At 61.3% G+C, this 23,989-nt stretch overlaps 1 protein-coding gene across 7 annotated transcripts in view; it reads left to right on the plus strand.

The window, feature by feature from the left end:
- Positions 1–23,989, plus strand: part of SHANK2 (SH3 and multiple ankyrin repeat domains 2) — a 453,945-nt gene that overhangs the window by 133,953 nt on the left and 296,003 nt on the right. For all 7 annotated transcript variants that reach the window (XM_059399020.1, XM_059399024.1, XM_059399027.1 and 4 more), the window contains 2 exons: positions 4,879–4,945; positions 5,301–5,471. In XM_059399020.1, coding sequence (XP_059255003.1) covers positions 4,879–4,945; positions 5,301–5,471 — 238 coding nt within the window. The remainder of the gene's footprint in view (positions 1–4,878; positions 4,946–5,300; positions 5,472–23,989) is intronic.

Raw genomic sequence — 23,989 nt, forward strand, 5'->3', positions numbered from 1 at the left:
AAAGAGGGAACTCTGAGCTCTTGGCTTAGAGTTTTAGTGGTTTTGAATGATTTTCCAGGATCTTAAAAACCCTTCTTGGTTTTAAGGGGCTCCTCTTGGTGCCAAGGCCTATACAGAGAGCCCAAGTCCCTCTCCCTGGGTTTTTCCTAAGAAAGTAAATGTCTTCGGATTTTTTTTTTTTCTGAAGGTATTAAAATGCAATTTTATGTTATTTCATTGTGTTGAATTTAATTCCCATACCTCCCTGCCACTTTCACAGCTGGAACCCGCTGGGTGTTCGGCATGTTTCCTGAGTGGTCACGGTTCCCACAATAGGGCCTGTGATTTAATGTGCATAAAGGAAAGAGAAGGAAGAAAATTCTCTTTATGTAATAAGTTTCCTCTGCAACACCGGGATTAATTACAAGCTGGATGTCTTTTTTTCTTCTAAAGGACACGACCCTGCCTGAATTTATTTATAAGCACACTAGGAGGTTGGTGCTAGGACAGGAGGGCAGGAGGAGAGAGCGTTCTGCATTTTCTCCTCCCTCTTCCTCCCAGAGAGAAGCAGAGACTGCGGGCGGCGTCCGCAGGGGCTCGGGCAGCTCTGTGGCTCATCCCCACGCTGGGCGGCGATGCTGGGTGGCCAGGAACCCGGCGGGACTGGGTCTGCAGGGGACCTTGCTTTTTGACGAGACAGCTCCTGTCTGTCTCTCAGAAAGTGTTCCCCAGCGACTTTAATGATAGGGCGATCTGGTTTCTCACGGAAGCGCATCCAAGAAGGTTCCGTAGGAACACCCAGCCGGCTCCCGGTTTTATGGCTCCACACAAGTTTGCACGCACGTCATTCAGTGTGCTACGTTGTCTCCCCATCTCTGCGTACGGCGAGGAGCCTGGGCCTTCTCGAGGCTGGGAGGGCAGGAGGACACTGTCCAGTCGGGCCGGGGACGAGGCTCCGGTTCCTGGTTGGAGGGACGCAGCATGGGTGTAGACGGCACGCTCAGAAGCCGAAGAAAGTCTCGTCTGTGCATGTCACCATATGTACTGTCACTTAGACAAAAACAGCGCAACAACTTGGAGGGCAGGAGAGGCACCTGGGGAGGGGACGAGAGGCTGTGTGGGGACCAGCGTGGCTCTGGCCTTGTCCTGGCGTGTCCAAGTCCTCTCCTCCGGATGCTGATACTCAGGAAAGCGGCACTAGGGTTTAGCAGGTGCACGGCCACACACCATCCCAAGCGGCACAGAAACAACATGCAGTCAAGGTCAAGGCCTCAGTTTCATGGGCGTGCTTCTGAATGTTCATAACAAAATCTTGGGGGTGGAGGAGATGAAGGTTCTGTGTATGAACAAGACTCGGGAAGCAGTTCCTGCAGCTCATCCCTGACAATTACGTCCCCAAGGCCCCTGGCCCCCACCTCGTGAGCTCGGTAGCCAGGCCACGTGGGCAGAACAGGTTCTCAAGTCATCGTGCGTGTCTGCATGTTTGCTGGAAGATGGCACGTATTCATGAGGAAGGTGAAGACACACTCTCTGCTCAAGGTCTCCTTGGCTGAGCTGTGTCCCCAGAATCCCTGTATTGGAGCTCCGACCCCCGTATCTCATGATGGGTCTGTGTCTGGAGATGGGGCTTCAAAGAGGCGATTAAGGTGAAATTGGGTCACCGGGGTGGCCCTGACCCGGGGTGACCAGGGTCCTTACGAGAAGAGGGGATCAGGACACAGACACATACTGAGGGGCGACCCCGTGGGGACACAGGAGAGCACAGCCATCCACACACGAGGACAGAGGTCTTGGGGCGGGGGGCTGCCCTGCTGACTTCCCCCTTCTGGGACCCTGAGACCATACACTCACACAGTCCACGCTGCCCCATCGGCAGTGTTTGCTGTGGTGACCGGAGTCGGCTCCTGCAGGAGTGCGCGGTGGCCCCAGCCCTCCCCTCTCTGGTCGCTGTCCTGCAGAAGATGGTGCTGAATTTCTGCTTCCGAATCGCATCTCATTATTAATCTCTCTCACACGCCTCTTTGCAAGCAAGGGGGCTGTGCGTACACCGGGGTGCCAGGAATCGCCTGTGGTCAGAGCCACGGGAGGCCACATGTGGCACCTGGTTGCGAGCCCCGAGGCTTTGGGTTCCAAAGTTTGGGGCCTGCCTGCACGTAAGGTAGAAACGCAACGCCCTTGAGCTCTTACTGCCTCCCTCCTTGTCTGGGAGGCAGGAATCATGGCAGGGCTACACAGCTGTGCCACGAGGACACCATCAGATGCTGCGTCTTGATGCCTGGGGAGCCTGGGTGCCGAGCCAGGCGCTGTCCCGGCTGTGAGCTCGGGCACGATGGGCATTTTTATTACCCCATGGTGGAAGCCAGCCTCCCAGTGTCCATAATCCCTGTGATGCAGGCCCCGCCTGGGCGAGCGGGACTGAGGGGCGTGGAGAAGCCTCTCCCCGCCCCCGGGTGCTCATCCCTCTCCACCTGACGGTCCTGACTCGGGCTGCTCTCTCAAAGGCTGGTTCTCTGCAAACATAGAGAAACCATTTGCTCTTTATCAAGATTTCCGGGAGCAAATAGTGTCCTTCAAAGCTGGTGCTATTTCAGAGGAGAAATTTGCATTTTATTGGCAAATCCATCTGGGAGGGGGAGGATGCATTCGGTCGATGTGAAATAATTACCTCCCGTTCTTTTGTGTGCAACGCTAAACTTTTATGCCTCTCTCAGATGTTTTTTTAATGGCTTTTTCTCGCCTTGACAACCGTAAATATTTCATACACATTGGGCTGCTTAATGCTATGCAGAAGATTCTTCTGCATAAGGGGGGTGGGGGGGGGGCGGGGAGGGTCGTGGCCCCCCCGCAACAGAGCCAGGAGGTTGCTCACCCGCCTGGGGATTCCACAGCTGGGGATGGGCAACGCAGATGGAGGTAGACCAGCTGGATCGTTGTAGTCTGACTTTTCCTACTGATTAGATCACAAACTTCTAGACGTTGAACCCCCAGACAGTGGGGGTGTAGGTCTCGGTCTGGGAGACCTGGTCTCGGAGCCAGCAGGCCCAAGGTCTAGAGGTCGAAAGACCTTTCTGTGCCAGCCCAGCGGGCAGGCAGGAGTTGTCCCTCCCAATCTGCTTCTTTGGGCCATGTGGGCTTCAACTGATTAGATGAGGCCCACCCGAGCTGCATGACCGGGAGTCACAGATCAGGCAGAAACACCCTCACAGACATCCCCAAGTACTTTTGGGGGCAGACGTGTGGGCTGTTGTGGCTCCATCCAGATGACACCTAAAATTAACCATCGTATCTGCTTTCAGGCCCTCTGGGTCTAGAGCCAGAAGTGGACTCCTGGACAGGATGGTAGCTCTGTCCTAAGGCGCTCGGAACCTTCTCCCACTGCGGCTGTGCCAGCAGACGCTCCTGGCAGCAGCGCTCGGCCTGCTGTGGTCCCCAGTCCCACCAGCTCTTACTTGTCTCTGATGCCGATGGCAGGCCCGCTGACGGGCGTGGGAGCCGTGTGCCCCTGAGGGTTGGGCTGGAACCACAGAATGAGCTGCCCAGCTGCCACCTAAGTGACACTGGGTCATAGGCTTCATGTTGCCCGGCAGACCCTTCTGTCTGCACCCCTCAGAGCCAGCAGACTTGGCCCCCAGCTCCTCAGGGCGCCGCGTGGACCTTCCACCTGGGCTCTGCCCCTCTGTCCCTGTCCTTGTCCTAGGTCCGCGCTCGGAAGCCGGGGTCCCAGACGGGTGGTCCCTGGAAGAGCATTGTCCTCCCTGAAGCTTCCAGGCCTGTCTGTCTCTGCAGATGCTGGGGGGCGGGCTGCCCCTGGGGGTGTGGACCGTCGCCTCCGCCCCAGGCCTCCCATGTGGGGTGCTGGCAGCCCTGCCCACCTGGTTCTGACCCAGGTCTTTCCGGGGACCTCCTGCCTGGCCTTTTCGCTTGAGCCCGCTGATCTGGAGGGCCTGCACTGGGACCCTCCCCCGTAGGTGTCGATCCTGGCAGGCTGGAGTTTTTCCTGCCCACCCGAAGTCTGGTGAGGAGCTTCGTGCACTTTCTGGAGGCGCCACTTCCCCTTGCTTCTGGGGTACGGCTCGTGTCTAATCAGAAGGACGGGGCTCCCGGGCGTGCCTGATAGGAACACAGGACACGCGGCTGGGGGTTCCAGGTGCCAGCTCGCCGAGTACCCCGCAGCTGTGCCGGTGGTCCCTGTGGGGCCTTTTGGGCCGAGACACACTCTCCTGTGGGTTCTCCTGGGACAAGAGCTGCATCTCATGACACGGCCAGGGGCTCTGGGGGCGAGGGTGGTGCTTGATTCTGAGGGTCTGGGGGCCCACGGGTGCTGGGGCTGCTGTTTTAGGAGTCGTAACTGATCCCATTTGTGGCCACGGAGGTGGGGGGCTGGAGGACATCTAGCTAAGCAGAGGAAGTCACACTGGGAGACAAGCCGTGTGATCTCACCCACGTGTGGAATCTAGAGGCCCAAACCCGCAGGAAGAGAGGTCAGACTCGTGGTTCCCAGGGTCGGGGGACCAAGGCAGATGGGGAACCGGTCGTGGAGGCATGGCGTTTGGTCCGGTGCCTGCCGTACAGTGCGCTGGCAAGTTGCCACGAGAGGAGTTCCCAAAAGCTCTCATCATGGGGAAAGAAGATTTTGTCACCATCCGAGGTGACAGATGCTGACTGACCTCATGGTGGTCTTCCCACCCTCTGCGTACATCGAGTCATTATTCCGTCGAGCCTCTTAAACTCCCACAGGTTGTGTGTCTGTTGGAGCTGAATACAGCTGAAGGGAGACGGACGCCTCCTGCTTTAAAACTGGGGCGAGGGGGGGTGTGCGCGGCGCGGCCGTCAGTGGTGGGGACGTGCGAACGCCCCGTCTCCGCCCCTGACGTGTGAACGCCGGGTCTTCTCTTGCAGGTGGCGATCATCGCGGGCAACTTCGAGCTGGCCGAGTACATCAAGAACCACAAGGAGACCGACATCGGTGAGTGGGCTGTGGGGGACGGGCTCTGCCTGGAGGGAGACACTCCCCGCCTTCTGTAATCCTCACGCGGCTGGCTCGGGGACCGCGGTTAGCAAAACCCGACCGAGAGCGTGGCCCTGGCCACTTGGCCAAGTCCGTTCTCACATAGCCGTCACTCACAGCACGCAGCCCACGCAGGCACTGCCGTGCACCTGCTCAGCCGGACGAATCTGCAGCTTGTGTCCGTGGGTTGTCTGGAAGGTTCTGTCCCACTTAAGCTAAGACACGGGAGCTAGATGAGGCGCAGCGGAGACACCCCCATCTCTGAGCTGATCCTCTGCCCCGCGGAGGTGCTCATGACCCTTCCCCTTTCTAGTACCCCTTGTGCCAACCAGGAGGGCTGTGTCTGGGGCTCCGCCTCTGCCCTATCGCCCACCCGGCGGCTGGGCGCAGCCCTGCATCCCCGAAGAGCCCACCGGCCTGTTTCCGCCGGCGCCGGGCTGGCACAGGACCTGCAGCGGGGAGCAGTCCCAGTGGACCAGCAGTGGTGAGCTTTCGGACTCGGCGCCAATCCGCCCTTCGGAGAGGCGGCCGACGGCATCTGTGTCTTATGCCTGTGCCCCTCATGAGTGTTGGCTGCCGCCGGCGAGGGCGACCACGTGTCTGGCTGTCGAGTCGTGCTGTGTTTGGTGTGTGGCTGGTTCCCGCCCGGAGTCTGAGACCCGCACGAGGGTGTGGAACCAGATGCTTCGCTTGCGTCCTCCAGCGCCCCGAGCGGGGCACCCGGGGCTCCCGAGGGCCCGTGATGCCGACATGGTCACTCCCGTGAGCCAGGGCAAACCATGGTGTTGCCCTGAGACCTGGGCCTCCACCCTGGCCGCATAGCTGCTCTGCGAGCACATCGTAAAGACTGACGATGTCAGGCCTGCCATGCCCCGTAGGGACAGGGCCGAGCCCGCTCGGTGCCCGCTGCTCTCTTCCCTCCGTGTTCCCACCGCAAGAGGCCAGCGCGGTGCAGTGGGGTCGTCTTGAGGCCTAAGAGTCTCAGCTGCTGGGCCCGTGGCCCGGGACGGGCAGGGAGCGTGTGCGGGCCCCGCGCCACCACCACAGGGATTGCGGGGGGCCCTCCCAGCCTCCGGAGCCGCGCGGTCTGGGGTGGTAGCGAGCCCAGGGCTGCCCTCCTTGCTGCTCCGAGCTCGGGCCTCGATGGGGCTGCACGGCCGAAGGGGGCGTGGGGCGGCGGCCAGAGAGACCAAGCTGCTCGTACAAAGAGGAGGGAGATTGCGGCTGTTTCGTCCGGTCTGAGGTACCCTGAGCTTTCGTGCATGGATGCAGGCGGCTCTGGACCGACAGACGGTTTCTTCTCTCGCATCACAAACGGAGTACCTATGGGCTGAGTGAACACGTTTCAGTCGCTGCTCAGCCGTCCGGACCCAGGACTTTAACTACAAAGGGCAGCCCCTCCTGAGTCGTGGGGGCACTGACCGTAGTGTGGCTTCCCTGTCTTATGGGGCCAGGACCGAGGTCTGTACCTTCCCAGACCACCTCGTGGCCCGTGAAGATGCGGGACCAGCTTCTATGGTCCACTGAGGCAGGACTGGACGCCCCTCGACCTGCCTTGCCGGCTTTTCTGCTGTGTGGCCCAAAGAGGTGTGTGCTTCGCAGGCCCCTCCAGGACCTCCAGGGAGGGAAGGAAGGAGGCGCATGTCCTCGGAGTCTCCTGACCAAGGGTCTCACCGACCTGGCAGACTGGCCCCAGAACACACAAATGTGCACATGGACACCCTCACGCACTGATTCCTGGAGCCCGTCCGTCTGTCCTCAAGCCCTGATTCAGCCCTGTGTTCACTGACCCTCCGCCCTGGGGCAGCCCTTGCTCCTGGAAGGGCGCAGATGCCTTGTGTGGGGGAGTCTGGGAAGGTCAGAACCTCATGTTCGCTGGAGGGCGGATCCCATGTGGGAGGGTAGGTGCCGTGTGTGCTGGGGTCGAGGAGGGACAGCACCCTACACCATGCAGAAGGATGTGCCTAGGAAGGCTTACAGCTCGGGGTATGCAAGCTGCCCCCCCCCCCCACTCAGAGGGCGGACGTCCTGTTTTAGGCAGAGCTTCTACAGGCCCCCGTCCTCACCTAACGCCCAGAACAAGCGCCCATCTGAGGGCCTGATGGTTTCCTCCCCACGTCCTGATCCCTCCTCGACGTCCACAGTCTGCCCTGACCCCTTGTTCTGTCCACTGCCAGAGCTCAGCCCCAGGATTGTGGGGTAGCCGCTCTCCAGGGCAGGGACCCGGAGCAGGAGGGACAGAGGGCATGTGGGGTGTAGAGTCACCTCCACAAGGTCGCCCTGGGGGAGGCCAGGCCCTGAGACCCGAGAGGGGCCCCGGTGCCTTCCTGGCTGGGGACATCCTGTGTCCCGAAGGAAGCCATCTGCTTCCTGCTATAGGAGGGCATCCTTTTCCCTCTGTGGTTTCACACGCTGTGCTGTGCTAGAACCTCCTGAGAACGTCCCTGTGGTGCTTGAACCAGCCGGTCCCCGAGATGCCACCCCCATCACCCCTCGGTCACTTCTTCCCATGACGACTCCATCAGGCACCTTCTCCCTGGGCCAGTCTGGGCATGGAGAGACCTTGGTCCGTCCAAGGCTGGCCTGTTAGGTTGTGTGGACCCCCGCCCCGGGTTCCCAAGTGAATGTCCCCTACAGACCTGATGGCCCCTTCCAGAGCGGGACAGGCTACCAGCCAGTAGCCTCCTCGTGGGAGAAGGTGCGTGACTTCAGAAGAACAGACTCTTCCCGCACTTCCCCTCTGGGATTGTTGCATCTGCCCGCTCCTCCGTATCCTGGCCCCGTGCCACCCTGGCTGCTTCTTGGTCCCCCACCCCCCAGTGCGTCTTCAGGCTGCTGGAAGCCCATCCCCAGGACAGAGCTTAGGACCACCCCATTCCTGTTCCTGATGAGTCATCAGCCAAAGCTTCTGGGTTCCCCGGCGCCCAGCCGCAGGTGCCCAGCCTCGGAGGGCAGAGGTCCAGAGTTTCCCCTCAGGGAGCCCAACTCCGGGACCCAGGGTGGCCTCTGCGGGCACTGTCTCATATCCTGCAGCCTGCTGAGGCTGGGTGTCCAAGCACCACCCCACCTCTGCTTCCCAGGATCCCTCGTCCCCGGCAGGCTGATTCAGAACGTGAGGATGGGCCACATGCTTGTGTCCTGGGGCCATCGTCAAGAGATGCCCGCCTCCACTCCAGAGGCCAGACGTGCAGAGTCGAGATGTCGGCAGGGTCGGCCCATCCTGGCCTCCCGCCGACTCTGGTGTAGCCTGGCCTTGCCCGCGTGGCTCCCGTCCTGGGACGGCTGCATGTGGCCCGCTGTCTGTATCCACACCCCCCTCCTTTCTCAGAGAAGGCACCGGGCTACCCTAGCCTCAAGAGCCTGCCCTAAATCCAGGATGCTCTCGACTTGAGATCCTCAGACCGATCCAGGGATTAGGATGAAGACGTGTCTTTGGGACCACATCAGCCACCGTCAAGGGCCCTCACGTGGTCACGTGACGGTCTCTTGAGACTGTGTCGTCTGCACAGCCAAGTGGCGTCAGCCTTCCGCAGCGCTGGCACGTAGTAGGGCTTCAGTAAGTGCCTGTTGAGTGAATGGCCCCTCACTGCCTGTGTCCCCTTTCCAAGCTCTCTCCTCCGCGTCTCCTCTTGAAATAAAAACCTGCTTTCCCGGCAGCTGGCCACAGGTGTCTGGGAGCAGAGCGCATGATACGGGCCCGCGAGCTCGTGGACTGGAGTGTTTGCCACGTGTTGTACCGTTTGCTCCTCCCGTGCGTGGCAGAGCCCACAGGGCACGGGCAGAGCAGGCGTGGGCAGCGGCTTGCCCAGGGCAGTGTTCTCGGGCCTTTCACAGGGTCGCTCTAGAGCCACGCTGGGCTGGGGGTCCCTGGTGTGCTGTTGGTGAGGTCCTGTGGCCCCGTGGTCTCCGGCTCCAGCTTCTGTGGCTCGGCTCCCCGACCCCCATCCTCAAGACCTGTGAGGGTGCTGTCAGTTAGTCCAGGTCAAGGCCACCCTTCTGTCTGCTCCTGGTCTCTGCGGTGGCAGGTGGCCCACGCCGGAGGGCTTCAGCCTGTGCTCACGCGCCCTCCGTTTATTCCCGTCCGCCTCCAGAAACGTGGCGGGGGTGCTGGAGAGAACAGGACGGGGCTGTGTTTCCCCTTTGTGATCTGCATTAAATCATGATTTATAAGCTACCCTGCGGTGTGAGAGAAACATTGGAAGACGGGGATATGTGTCCTAAACTTGAGGCCGGTGGCCCTCACCTCTGGGTCGGGACCCGCCGGCGATGCTAACGCGCAGAGTTTAGTTGATCAGACATTTCGTGGGGCTGGGACACCACTTAGGAGCCCCAGCACCACGGGTCAGGACTCGGGACGGAGGAGATGAGGGTAAGCCTCCCCTTTGTGCGCTCCATGTTGGGCTGCTTGTCAGAAGGGAAATACGGTGGAAGGATCCCCAGATTCCCAGCTGGGGTCAGCGGGGAGGCAGGGTGTCAGGTCGCCTTCGATGCTGCGAGAAGAGCAAACTGCAGCACAAAACATCTTCCTGACTCGCCTGGTCGGCGAGACCTTCCTCAAAAAGCCCCTTTAAACCATCACGTAGCCCGCGGACAGAGAGCGGCGGATCCTTTGTTTTCCGGATGCCACCATGATAGCAGGGCCCTTGGGACACCCTGATGCGGCTTTCAGGGAAGACCGGAAACAGGCTGAAAAGCAGTGAGGTGACCAACGGGCCCTCCGAGGTCGGTAGCATCCGGAAATGGACCCAGAGTGCCTGTGGGGGTACGTCGGTCCCTTTAACGGAGAGATCTTGTCGGGAAACCTGCTCACTGCCCGGCCGGCGTGCCCGCTGCTCTCAGCGGATCGCTGTGGCTCTTTTATTGTTCCTTTCTTTCTGAACTTTCTTCGTCTTTTAAAAAAATTAAATGCGACCTCCATTTGGTGGTTTTATTTGCCAGCGCCGAGAAAGTGAGGGTTTCCCAGCCACCGCAAGCAGCAAAGTTAATCCCTGCCATGGAGCCCACGAGCCCACCGGGGTCTTCCAGGCTTGGCCAGCGCGGCAGGCACGATGGCTTCTGTGGGATGGTGGTCCCCGCGGCGAGGTTGCCGGGGACCTGGTGTCCGAAACAGTTGTGCCAGCATGAAGCGTGTGGCAGCTGAGAAGCTTTGCACTGGGACAACCTATCTTTCCCAGGGTTGGTGGTTTTGTGTTCTGTCCGGCTTTGCGGGGAGAGGCTCTGTCTGGTGCGCTGAGTGGCATGGGTTGTTCCTCTTCTGCTGAACAAGGTTTGTTTTCATTCATCTTGTCCTTCCGCAGCTACAGAGAGAGAAGCGAGGGGCTTCTGTTTTCGAGAGCAGGCACACGGGGCTGGTGTGTGCGTCTGTGTCTGGCGAGCCGACGCAGGGCGACTTGGTTACCGTTGCTAGGTTTCGAGACCGCGTGTCCCTGCTTGCGCTGCTGACATGCATAGGTGATGGGCGGCTGGGGGGTGTTTTCAAACCGATTTCTGAATGTGATGTTAGTTGGGGGGGTGTTGTAAGAGGATGTAAAACCCACGCTGGTCTTTTATTTAAAAAAATAATAATAATAGCCCCTTCGGCAGATCTCACCTGCTGTGAAATAAATCAGATTTGATTCGAAAGAAGCTTCATGACTAAAATGTGCCACTTACCGTGAACGAGACCCAGGGTCCCCTCTGGGTTTGCCCAGGGGCCCGGCAGGTCCTGAGGAAAAGCCCGGATCGGGCAGGCTGGGGTCGGCCGTGCCGAGTGTCCCCGTTACAGCCGGCAGGGAGAGCCTTCTCCGGGAAGCCAGGCTGCTGTGTGAGCTGGAATGAGGGGGGATCCCACAGTTGTCTGGACCCCCAGAGCAAGGTGCGGAGGGAGGGAGACATGGTGAAGCCCCAGCAGAGTGTGGCCTGAGCAGACGTGAGCTCCCGGCTGCCGTCACCCGCCACGCTGACTCTGTTCCTGTGCCTCTGGCCTCTCTGGGGCCGAGGGAGCAGCCACACAGCGTGTGTCGTCGGGACTCCCTCCTGACACCGAGCTGCGGGCCACATGGGTCTTGCTCCAGGCTGATGGCTGTCCCTCCCTTCCCCCCTGCGCAGGGCTTGCCGCTGCGGTACTCCCCCCTCCCCCGCCCCGCTCCGCTGTGCGCCCCTCCCGCGAGAAGTGTTATCCCCAGATCCCAACACGGAGCGGACAGGCCGGGACACGCGCTAAGGGGACACCCTGTTGGGGACGGCCACAGTTCCCTGTGGGTTCTGCTGGGATGGGGTTTTTCCCGTGGCCAACTTCTGGCACCGCTGTTCGGGGAAGTGGACGTGGGCATCCTCTGGCCTCCGGTCTGTCCCAAAGGCTGTATTCTCCTGGAACCCAGGGACACTTGTCTTTGTCCTGGAGAGGTGCCACAGTGGTGCAAAGCCTTGATGTCCTGTGACCTGCATGTTTCCCTGTGTGCTGTCTTTGTGGCCTGTGGGCCGTCCTGGGGCTCACCTGCATCCCCCCGTCCCCAGCAGGTTCTTGGCGAGCTCAGGCATGCTGCAGGCCTCGGAGTGGGGCCTGCGGGTGGCCGGGCCCGGGGCTGGGTCCTGCCATGGTCACTGCCCGCAGAGGCCCCGGCTGTGCTGTCCCACACGCAGTGGACAGGTGTGGCTGCGGGACAGTGTGTCCCACGAGAGGTCCCGGCAGACCCTCCCACCTGCCCATGCGTCCGCTCCTTCCCGCCCCCTGGGTTGAACTGTCCCCCAAACCTGAGCCTCTCCTGGTTCTTCACCGCCTCGCCAGGGGCAGCTTGGGTCCCTAGGGCAGAGCCCCTCCCCCATCCCCCCCAGCAGCAGGGTGGGAGCCGCAGGCCCTCAGCCACAGAGGTGCTGAAAAATCCCTCTCCATGTCAGCACAGCCTCGTCCCCTGGTTCCCGACCACATCAGGCTTCCAGCCCCTCCGGTAGCGAGTGCCACGTCTCATCGTGGGACATTTGTAGATGATGCGATCTGACACGCCCGCATCACTTATAGCTATCGGCGTGACACTCGGCATCTTGCAAGAGGGGCGTGAGGCAGAGCAGAGGGGGCAGCCCCGTGGTCTGTGCTCCCATGAGTGGGCGTCCTGAGGTGGGGAGACGTCTGGGTGACGTTGCGGAGAAAACGCGAGGCGTGCTTTCTGTCGTGGGTGAGGCCGCGCTCCCACTAAGCCGGCGAGTGTGAAAACCACACCCAAGTGTTCCACGTGGGAGCCCCTCCCGAAGCTAGTGCGCCCTATGAACAGGCCTTATGTCTGCGTGAGCGTCTGGTGGACTAGACGAGTCCCCGGAGACCCCTGGAAGGACCCCCCCATCCTGCAGGAACTAGGCCTGTGCCTGGCCCTAAGCGGGAAGCTCCTCCCCGACCCCAAGTGCCCACTGCTGGGCCCCTCCCGTGCTCCCCGGTTCTCACTGGGCACTAAACAAGGGCTCCGGGGCCCTCTGCCATGTCTGCGTGCACTCCCCCCGGAGGCGTGCTGCATGGGAGGTGTGCCCCTTCTGCCCTGGGCTGGGGTGCCCGTCCCTGCTGGCCTGCTCCTCCCCCCGGGGCCCCCAGACAGCCCCCCGACCCTGCTCACACTTTCTTCCATCTGCAGCTGTGCCCCTGCTGTGGGCCCCAGAGAGGTGAGCGGGGCCCCGGAGCCGCTGGCTTTGCCGCTCCGTCCTGCTCCCCGAAGCCCTGCGTGGCCTCCTCCTCCCTCCCCTGACCCCTTAGCCTCTTGGTCTGGGTTTGGCTCTTTGCCACACCGTGCCATTCTCCACCCGCCAAGACCATGCTTCTGATGGAGGCCTCAGGCACGAACCTGGGGTCAGCGGGAACAGGACTCTGTCCTAGGTTCCCTGCTGATGGAGAAGGTCTATGCCTGTGGGAGGGCCGGGATGGGGCTGAAGTCCCCATGAGGGGACACTAAATCCCAACAGACTGTAGAGTCTGCATGAGAGTCTGGATGGCTTCCTGGAGGAGGAGGCAATGGGTGACAAGAACAGCTAATGCAGTTTCAGGGACCGCTGATGCCCAGGTTGCCCTCTGTGCCTGTTATGGGACCACAGAGACGGCCCTGCTGGAAGGGGCACTGACAGTGTCCCCAGTTCACAGATGAGGAGAACAAGGTTTCCAGCGCCCTGGAACGGGTCCCGTGTTGGGGCAGAGGCAGTAACAAGGAGCTGGGGTTTGGACTGAGGCCCCTGGTCACAGAGCCACCCTTTCTGTGTGATGCTGTCCTGAGCCCCTGTGCCTCTCATAGCCACCTGTCGTGCCCAGGTCCCCCCGAGGCGTCAGACAAGCCTGTCCCCCAGCACACCTGCTCTCGTCCCTGTTGGAGTATGGTTCTCCAGACATGGGGGTTGAGCAGGAGCTCCCCTCCCGTGCGCCCCAGCGCCGGGCCATCGGCACCCAGCCCAGAGGAGGCCCTCCCGTGGGTGAGCCACCACTGCCTCGAGCAGGACCCTGGGGATGCCTGTTCTGCCTTCTGCCCCAGTGCCCTTGGCTGACATTACCAGCAGGTTCTGGGTTCTGCCCGTCCGGCCCAGACCCACCTCCACACCGCCGAGCCCAGTTGCCCCAGCCCCGCTGTGCGTCCTGTAGAAGCTCGGTGTCCAGCTCCTACGGGAGTCTGCAGCAGTGGTTCCAAGACCTTCCGAGGGGAGCAGCCTGGGGCCACTGCCATGTTTGTCTTTCTCTCTGAGCCCTTTTGTCCAGGAAGACCAGTGTCCCCGTGCTCCGAGAGGAGCAGTCATCTGTGGCTTATAGGATGCAGAAGAGGAGGGCTCCCCCGCTCCCCCACAGGCCCGCACATCCCCTGGGCTTCCCAGCTCTGCCCACGGAGGCTCCCTTGCACACTGGAACTCAACCTTTCCTCCCCCTCCTCATTCTCTCGCGCGCCCCTGGCCTGTCCTGAGCTCCCATCCTTGGTGTGTCCCTCTGGGGGTGGGGGGGCCACTTTGAGGTTTTCAAAATTCTGCTTTGCAATGAGGAATTCAGTGCATTTGGACAAAGGAGCCGGTGTGGCTGAGCAAGGTCTAGAGCTCCGGAACTCTGCGCGCCCGTCACCTCACCGCTCGCAGAGAGAGTCTGGGGGGTTTCCCGAAGAGAGGACAGTTGGCTCCTTGGACGTTAGCCACTGTTGTAGGATGTGTCTCCACCCCCAGCCTTCTTGGTGAAAGCTCTAGAATCCCGAAGGTGTTTTTAGAAGGAATTGTGTTCTGGGGGTGACAGTTGGTGACCCCAGGGGAACCCGGACTGAGTGTGAAGGAACCCAGCATTGCCTGTCAGGCCGCCCCGTGGATTCTGCAGCTCCCCTGAGCCCGAGCAGCACCGGGGCATGCGCTGCTTGGCCAGACACTGGTCAGCACGTCCCCACGCTGGCCTGGTGGGAAGGCACTGGATCCGAGGGGCAGGGCTCTTATGGGGCAGCTCTTCCCACCTCGTGGGGACAAAGAACCTAAAACCCAGAGTGCCCAGGCCCCGCTAAGACTGCGTCCACTTCAGGTGACTGGTGGGGAGCCCTACAAGTGCTCTGGTTCTCCAGCTTCTCTTTCCCCAGCCCCTTCCGTGCAGGCCGGACAGCGGCTGTGCCATCTGCTTACTGGGCCTGTGTTCCCGCTGCGCCCTTCCCAGAGCACCTTTACCCCCGACTCCCCACCTTTCCTTGAAGAGCCGTGCGGTTCTTCCACTGGCTTTCCTTACCACTGCCCCCACCCTGATCCAGGAGCCTGGGCCATCCCGTTCCTTTCCTCAGTCAGAGTAGTGGCTCGTTTCCCAGAAATTGGGGTGCACTGTTTATCCCCTGGGCTGGATGGGGCGCTCTGGACCCCAGGCTCTGTGGCCCCCTGCCCCCAAACCCGGCGCTCCCCGCTCTGGGACCGTGGGTTTTACTGGAGGGCCACACACTGGGCACTTAGTAAGGAAGGACAGGACAGGCGGAAACCCCTGCGAGAAACTCCGGGGGGGCGGCAGCGTCACCAATGTCTGCCTACCCCCCAGATGCCAGAACGTCTTTTACCTTCCCAGCGAGAGCGCGGGGACGCTTTTGGGCCCCACGGCGGCCCCTCCCCTGTGACCTTCGGCGGTGGCATCTCTGAACCGTGGCAGGACCCCTCACGAGGCCTGGGTTCGGCCAGTGTCCCGAAGCCAGGAGGCAGCGTCCCTACCTGGCGTCCGGCCGAGGACCCTATTAGCTCTCGGGGAGCCTGGCCCTCAGGGAAGGGCATGCACCCCAAGGAGTTCTCATTGTCGTTGCGTAGAGTGACAGCAGCAAGCAGAGTCCGGAGATGGTCGTAGAAATCTTAATTTTCGTTAACACACCAGGGCAGCCGGGTCGTAGAACCTCAGAATAAAGCATTTAGCCAAGCGCCAGAAGGACCCACGTTCCTGTCTCCCAACCTGGCATCTGTCCAGATCTCACCAGCCCCTTCAGACATGAGCCACGGCTGCATTCAGGGCTCAGGTTTGGTGAGGGCTGAGCCCGGAGGGAAGTCGGCGTTCCCTCCCGAAGGCTTCATGGGATGCGAGTGTCTGAGCCCCATCAGGGAGCTGAGCCCTGGGACAACGTCGCGGGTGGTACTCGGCTGAATGCAGCAAAGGTTTCTATTCTGGTTTCCAATAAGCATAAGTGGAAAGACTTTGCGGAGGGTTTTAGGCAGAGAAAGAAGGATTCGTACACGTGTGCGCACCAGTGCTGCCGATTTTAGCCGAGCCGGAAGGGACCCATCGAGGAGCTTAAGCAGCAGCGGGTGACGGAAGGGAGGCAGGAGAAGATGGAGCCCTCTGGTCTCAGCTTGCCCGGTGATGAGGCTTAGGTCCTCTCCAGCTGGGTCCAGGCACAAAACGTAGACACTGATGGACACTCCTGTGTCTGAGGCCACTGGCTGACTGGCAAGGCCACCAAGAAGGGGGCACCTCCAGGGAAAGCACAGGAAAGAGCCCCAGACCCTGGGGAGGTCCATCGGGGTCTCCTGAGGTGAAGCTGGGAAGGCATCGGAGGGCAAAGCTTGTGACCCGAAGGGGCAGCATCCCACCAGAGCTGGGGCAAGGAGCCCAGACCCTCCCCTGCAGAGCAGGGCCGTGCGGTCGTCCTGCAGCTGGCAGGAGGGAGCAGAAGGACGGGTGACAAACGGACGCGGTAGACGGACGCGGTAGACGGACGCCATAGACGGACGCGGTAGACGGCTGCTCGAGGAATTGCTCTCGGGCATCTCGGCAGCTTACCCAGGGTCACGCCCTGCCCGCGGGTGTGAGGTCGGGGTTCGGGCACAGGTGTCCTGCTTCTGGCCTGTGCATCCTGTCCTCTGCTTTCACGCACAGCCGTCCAGCTAAGAGAAGACCGATTCGACGGGGATGTGCTCCAGAGGGGAAACATTTTAAGAAATCCGCCTTTTGCTCCTTTTGTTAGGAATTACCAGTATTCTCTTCGGTGCATGGTATAGAAATTGAAATACTGCTGAGGAGGAGATAAGATTGTGCAGCCGGAGGCAGGTACGCGGTATTTGGTCATTTCCCGCCGGGGGCCACGCTGGTTCCGGCTGTTAGGATCGCGCTGGGTTCTGAGCCGCTCAGCCTTCCGGACGGCCTGCAGACAGACGGCTTTCCTTCTTGCGCCAAGAGCTGCTACTGGGAGCGGGGAGGGTCCGGGTCCTTCTGGGTGTCTCCAGGGCCTGGGGAGCGACAGCCTTGGTCCATGTCTAGACGTACCAAGCTAAGAGGCAGTCAGGGTGTGAGGGTGGCCACCGGAACAGGGTGACCCGCCTCTAGACGTGGTCTTCACTGGTTTGTCTCAGATGTCCCCGCGGTCGCACAGACTTGGGGCTGGCTGTGGCTGGAAACAAGGTCACGGGTGAACCGCCTAGCAGAGCCTGGCGTGGGGCGGGCATCCTGTGGGCGGTGAGCGAGACCTCCAGGCGTATGTATTCCTCCTCCTGCCAAAAGCAACCTTCGTGTTGAAGCCACGCCTCCCGTCCCCCGTGGACTGTGCCGCCTCTCTGCTGGCCGGCCCGTGTCGCGGAGGCCCGTGTGCGAGGACTGGCCTGTGTCTCGGAGGACTGTGTGTGAGCACGCTGGCGCAGGCCACAGTGCTGGGAACTACCCTGTTCTCTCTTCTCCCCGGGGTGGCCATGTAGAATCCTAATCCCATGAGATACGGATGAGCAGCGGCAGAGCCGTTCATGAGCCGGCGGAGGCGGGGAAATCGGGAGCGTCTCTGCATTGGGTTTGCTCCTTTACAGGAAGCGAGGCTGCTGCAGGCTCTGCCCTCGGTCGGGAAAAGAGAGATGCCCCAGGCGGCTCTGCCCGGCGGCTCTCGGGGACCAGCCCCTGCCGCCTCCCCTGAGCCACTGGCTGAAGCGCTGGGGATCCTGTCCGCCTTTGGCCTTGAACCCTGCTTGTCCGCCTCCGCGTTTTGCTCCCATTAGCAGTGGCTCCCGCCATTGCGTCCTCCTGTCTCTGAGCATACACCGTCCCCGAGAGCCTTGTCAGCTGTTGGCACGCGTTCCTCCTTCTGGTGCTCACCACTTTTGTCAGAGAATGTGAACGTGTTCGAGGCAAATTTTATCAAACTCATTTAAAAGTAAAGCTCGTGGCTTCGTGTCTCAGAATAGTGGCTGACGGGTGGGATCCCACGGTTGCCATGGCAACCGCTCTTTGTCTGGGGAGCCGGGCATTCTCCTGGGAAGTGGGTCGGTCCAGACTGCAGCTTTCACCTGACTCGGGGGCTCCCCATTCAGTGGACATGGGGGTGGTCCCCGCTTCTCTCCTTTCTGTGGGCGCCGGTGACCCCCTCCAGCCTTCCTAACGGCTTGGGCTGAACGGGGTGTGTGGAGTTAAGGCGTATGCAGGGGGCACCAGCAATGGGGCTGTGCCCACCCTGCCCCGAGGAGTGGGGTTTTCAGGGTCTCATGGGTTCCTCCTGTTCGGTAAACCAGGAGGTCCCAAGCTCTTTGCCAGCCCCAGGCGTGGCCCCCGCTGCCAGCACCGAGCAGAGGAGCTTCGTGACTGTTCGCAGGCACGACGTGACAGTTGCTCCCAACCACCTTTAGCTGGCCAGACTGGGAATGGAGGGGTCATCCGCAGGTCGCATGAGGCAGGGGTCTCTCCTCTCTCCGTGCGGCCATATGGCATGCGGTGCCCTGCGTGCCCTTCCAGGAAGGACCCTGGTCCCCCCTCCTCCTCCGCACGCTGCCCCCCACAGCCTCTCCCGTGTCCCTCCTCACCACACTCATATCTGTTCTCCCCTCCCCCCGTGCCCGTCCCCGCCGCTAACTGTCACAGTGCCCATGCTCTCTCCCCTCCCCATGCACAGAACCCGTCAGTCGACCTGACGGCCTGCAGACAGACGCGCAATCTGTACCCTCGATTCGGAAAAGGATTTCAAAAGCAAAAGCTTTTTCATAATTCATGGGCCGTCAGACGTGACCTAAACCGATTTGAATCTATTTATAGTCTTTATTTATCCTACTTAGTGCGATCAAGCCCGTGTCCCCTGCAGGAGTCCTCGTGGGACTGGTTACAGGACCCTTCAAGGCCCACTGACTGCGTGAGGCCCCACGCACCCCTGCCCCGTGTTCCTGCCGCAAAGGCAGGCCACTCGAGAGCACCGGCACAGCCCCGGCCCCCTGGCTTTCCGAGACGGTGCCGGGCTCTGCGTTCCTTCAATGAACGAAACGTTCTGCACCTGAAAATCACCCCGGGTCTACCTCTTCCGTGTTGCAAAGGGTCCTTTCACGGTGGTGCTGCCGGCGGGATGGAAGCATCTTTGCTGTGATCATTAATGGGAATCTTACGCAGAATTGCAGATGCCTTCAGAGCATCTTCCAGTCGCGTTCAGGCAAGGACTTACCTCTGTGAGGGCGCGTCCCCAGCCCTCTCCTGCCCCCACGCGGCCCCCGTTCCCACTAACCCCACAGGGCCCCAGGAGCGGCCGGAGTGGCCTGGCTTTGCCATCATTGGGGATTCTTTTCTTCCGAGCAGGTGCGCGTTGTATTTACTCCTACGTCCCTTTGCCTGTCTCTTCCTGCCTCACTCATCCGGCAAGCATGTTGGGGGTACAGCGGGGTGCGGCTGGGGGGCACAGGGGTGAGGCTGCCGGGTCTCACAGCCTTCGTGAGGGACAGACATGGACTCGGTGTGAGAAGGGTTTCCCCGGAGAGTTGGACCCTGGCATCTCAGCGAGGGGTTGCGTGGCTGCCCGGGGGCCTGCTGTGTCCGTGTGCCGCTCTCTGTCCGGCCCCCTCCTCCACACCCCTGCTTGCAGAACTCTCCCGTCAGCCCTGCTTGGAGCCTCGGACCTCAGACCACTTCCCGCCCCAAGGAAGGACTCTGCTCACGAGCACGTGCGGAGCCCCGGGGGCCGGGCAGGTGGGGCACCCCCAAGGAGTCCCGCGTCCCGCGGCCTGGCTGGACAGTGAGGTCTGCCCAGAGCTCCCGTCTTCACAGCGCACTGGCCGTGACCGGGGTGAGCCACCTGATCTTGGCAGCCTGACGGGGGCGGATAACCGCAGGCCGGTGCTTCCCCTGCCCCCAAACCTGCAGGCACGGGTCCCAGGGATTCCTGCTGCTCTAGAGGCCGGGGCTAGGCTGTGGGGTTCTGTAGCGTGTGGGTCAGCTGCCATCCACACACTAAGGAGTGGGGCTCCTTTGCTTGGTGCTTCGGGGGACTTAAACCACAGGCGTTTATTCTCTGTGTGGTCCTGGAGGGCAAAGTCCAGGATGTAGGTGTGGGCAGGGCGAGTTCCTCCCCCCGTGTCCTCACAGGGTGGTCCCTCCTTGCGTATCTGTGTCCTGATGTCCTCTTCATTAAGGACCCCAGTCACATGGGATCAGGGTCCCTCAGTGACCTCATGTTACCTTAATCACCTCCATAAAGGCCCCGTCTCCAAATATGGCCACATTTGTAGCTTCTGGGGATTAGGGGTTCAGTGGATAAACTCCAGGGGGACACAGTTCAGCTGGTCATGCTTGATGCCCACCTGGCCTCGGCCTCTGCCTTTGGGAGGCCCCCACCCTGGCTGGCAGCCCCGGGGCGCCGGCCCCTAGGGTCCGAGTCAGGCAGCTTTGTGGAAGCGGCCCCCATCCTGATGTGACGACCCAGACCCAGAGTTGGCACAGGTCGTTGCTGTGAGGTTTCCCTTGTCCTCCGGGTGTGTCGATGGCACCCACACAACGAGGGGCGGGCACAGCATGCAGCTCCCCGCATAGGCTCCGGGCACGGACCCTGGAGCCCATTTTCTCAGTTCGCATCTTGGCTCTGCCGTTGACGGGCTGTGTGACTCTAGACAAGTTCCTTAAGCTCTCTATTACCTTCTTTGTATCACAGGGATAAATGTCAGTCTTTCAGCTGGTTGTGTTTGTGGTGAGGATTACCTGCTGGCTTGATGCCGTGGTGCCAGAGGGAGTCGACGTTGTTCGAGTTTTATCTCGGCTTCATAGAGGCAGAAACTGAGTTTGGGGAGTTTACGTGACTTGGCTGACTTGTTGTACAGGTGCAGGGTGGGGGCCCAGGTTTGTCTGAGAATAGAGAGTAACGCAGTGGGTCATGTGTGCACATCCTCCCGACCCCGAGCAGGTGGGATCCTCCCGAGAGCCCCACCCTCTCCCCTCCCCGCTCCCCGCCACTCCCCTGCAAGGCTGCGGCCAGTCCGTTGAAACTGAAAACCCAGTCTTCACGGGGGAGGGAGAGCTCCTCCTGTTCTGCTTCCTCTTGGTGTCATTGGTGAGGTTACCAGACGCGAGGGAGTGGACACGGCCTGGGTGGTCCCAGGGCGTACTCCAGCTGCTTTCCACTCAGCCGATCGCCCCACAGAGACACGGATCGGCTTCCAGTGAGGCCGTAGCGGCTGGTAGAACTCAGTGCTGACAAGCCCGCCAGTGCGGGAAACCCAGACAGATGACCAGCCGTCTAACCCCTTAAGCCCGCTGGCCAGGTCCCTGGGGTGCTGGTGCTCTGCACTCGGTGCCCCTCCTGGGAGATGTCACGGAGGTATAGGCGATGAGGTCCAAGTCGCAGAATGTCGTCACGGAATAGAGACCCTGCTGCTGAGTGGACATGACCAGTGGGTGTCCGGCTGGCCCTGCGCTGGGTGGCACGGACTGTCCTCCAAGCGACCCGGGCAGCATTTATGACCCGTGGGCCATGAACGAGCAGCCTGGTGGCTCTGTGTCCCGCTCCGGCCTCCGCCGGCTCGTGCCCCTCCTGCAGCTGGGCGCTCACGGCCGCCCTCCTGTCCCTCCACGGCTGGAATCCTGGCCCAGCGCCCAGAGCCTGCTCTCAGCTCTGCCTCCCACATGGAGAACCCCACCCCCCTGGTATTCTCCACCTGTTCTGGATTCTACCTGGAAAGCAGGTCCCTGCGCTCTGCCCCTCCCCCTCCCAGGTCCCTTCCTGTCCAGGCAGCACTGGAACACAGACTGGGACCCGACGTCAGCCACCTCGTCCCCTGCAGGGTCTGGGAGCGTGCAGGTGGGGAGCCCCTTCCCCGTGCCCGCCCCTCCCGTCGAGCGCACGTGGTCGGGTTCAGGTCCCTCGGGGCCACACGCTCCCGCTTCCCCTCGGAGGTCCCACAGGCCGTTACTCAAATGGCCTCTGGCTTCCCTGAGACCCAGCTCCCAGCGTCTGTATCTCTGGGAGGAGCCAGGGCGAGAGCAGGAGAGGGAACCCCAGCAAGGCTGCCAATGGGCCCTTCTTCCTGACCTAGAGATGCCCCCGGGCTGGCTCCTGCAGCACCTCTTCCCCAGGGCAGAGGGGCCTGTCGCCTGCATGGTCGTCCCCTGTGCAGTGGGAGGCCGCAGGCCCTGGGACCACCTCCGAGAAGGTTTCCCTGAGGATGCGCCATGGGGTCCCCCAGGGTCAACAGTCCTGCCCACTGGAGCGCGAGTCCCCCAGCTCTGCAGGTGTCGTGGCCTTCCTGGCAGCATGGAACTCAGCCCTCGCCCTGTGAGCGAGTTCCTGTCACAGGCCAGAGCCCCAGACTGCCCAGTTGGAGCTGGCCGTCCCCGAGGAAGGAGTTGGAGGGTCATTGTGCAGGAAAAGAGGACATTAGGCGGAAGTGGAAGGGATGAATGGCGTGGGGCCATGTGCCTCGCCACGTTGGCCCAGAGTGCCGACCCTGGCTAGTGGGAGCAGCTTGGGGGCTCCGCTCTCCCCTCCCAGGGGGCACACTGTCCTTTGGGCGAGAGCTGTGTGCTGAGTCGTGCCCGGCAGCTGGGCTCACACTCTGCCAGCAAGACCCACAAAATCTCCGGCAGAAACAGGTCTTCAGTAACAGTCACATTGTCCCATGTGTTTGTGGCCTTGTTTGGCTCTGGCTCCTTGCAGGAACTGTAAGACAAGTCATTCTTGCTGAAACGCCACTTGTGATTTTGTGGTCCCCCATGTGCCTGCGGCGCGCTCCCTAGATCTGTCCGGCAACGGCAGACCTGGGTGTGTGCACTACGGACGAGTGCAGCAGGTGCCGTTGGGGAAGTCAGCAGACAGGACGCCTCCAGTCGCTTCGTAGCCAAATGTTCCTTCCTGCATGGTTCCTGGTCTGGTTGCCCGCCTCGGTCTGGCCGCGGGTCTGGCGACCCTGTGGCAGCCTCAGCCTTGGAGTGCAAACTACGCAGTTTCCAAACTGAGGGCTGGGGCTCCTGCCCGCCTCCTCTGTCTCCGCTCCTCCAAAGCCTTCTCTCCCCAGCTGGTGCCGGAAGGAAGCCACGGGATGTATTCCCAGGTCGAATTCTGCTCCTGCTTTCCAGGTAGCAGGAAGCAGCGGCTCTGCTGTCCGGGGTCAGTGCCAGGGTTTCGCCAGGACGGTGTAGACCAGAGGCGTCTGGTGCCCAGGCCGCACCCTTGGGATGTGTGCAGCAGAGGCGAATCCGGGAGGCGGGGGCCACCCAGGCCCTTCCGACAGGGCCCAGGATTTGTGTCGAGTGTGCTGACCGCTGCAGGAGCCCAGGGACCGTGGGGAACCTGCCTGCTGCACCCCCATAGCCGCAGAGACAGAGCCGGGGTGAAGCAGCTGCTGCTGGCGGAGCCGCGCTGAGACGGGGACCACGGATCCTCGGGGGCGGGGCGGCCCCTGGCCCAGGGCAGCTGCTCAGGTTCCGAGAATGAATGAGCAAGGGAGTGAGCTCGGCGCACTCTGGGGCGCATTGGGAGAGACCGTGACCCGGTTCTGAGCTGGAAGAAAATCCCTTCTCGTCCAGCCGCGTTGGGAGGCTGTGCCGGCCGTCTCCAAGGGGCTTGGGGGCATGCCTAAAGATGCGCCCTGTCCTCCCCGGTGTCCCCACATGTGGCTGAGGCAGGCAGAGCTGTGGGGGAGCAACAAGCCCCCCAGGGAGCAGGTGGCCGGCCAGGCACGGGACGGGGCACGGCAGGTCATTTAGGAGCGCCCCGAGTTCCACAAGCCGTGAAGCTGAGCGGAAAGGGGGCTCAGGAGGAGAGGAAGCCCCGGGACTTTCTGCTCCAGCAGCTTCCAGCCACGGTCCCTGCGTGCACAGCTCCCCGTGTGGCTGGGAGGTCCTTCGCTTTTTCAGTGGGGTTTTAGTTGTCTTACTGGTTACTTTTTTTGAGGATGATAAAGTAGCAAATTAATTTTAACGCACTTATTCCCTTCTGTTTATTGTATTTATATGAGTCCTTTCCATTCAGTTTGTTTAAATTATTTTAATAAGTTATTCTCATCGAAATTAAAAATAAAAAGCAAGACATTTGCAGAGGAGTGAACAGGGGCACTTGCTACATTGTTACAGGGACATGGGGACGGGGACAGCAGCTGGGGGTAGAAATGCCGGACTTTGGGAAAGGTAGGGCTCCCACTCCAGACCTCACCTTTGCTGGGTGGCCTGGCGCGGTCACTAAGTGTCGGGAACACAAACTCTGCGGGGTCGTGGGGGAGCGAGGGAGCCCCTCCTCCGAGCTGGGCGTGATGCAGGCGGCCCCCGGACAATGTCTGTGCTTCCTCAGGGAGGGCCGCCCCAGCCCGCGCAGCCGCTGCCTGAGTTCACTTACTTGCAGATAAAGTAGTCACACA

The sequence above is a fragment of the Mustela nigripes genome, chromosome 1 (genome assembly GCF_022355385.1).
Source record: "Mustela nigripes isolate SB6536 chromosome 1, MUSNIG.SB6536, whole genome shotgun sequence".
Taxonomy (NCBI): domain Eukaryota; kingdom Metazoa; phylum Chordata; class Mammalia; order Carnivora; family Mustelidae; genus Mustela; species Mustela nigripes.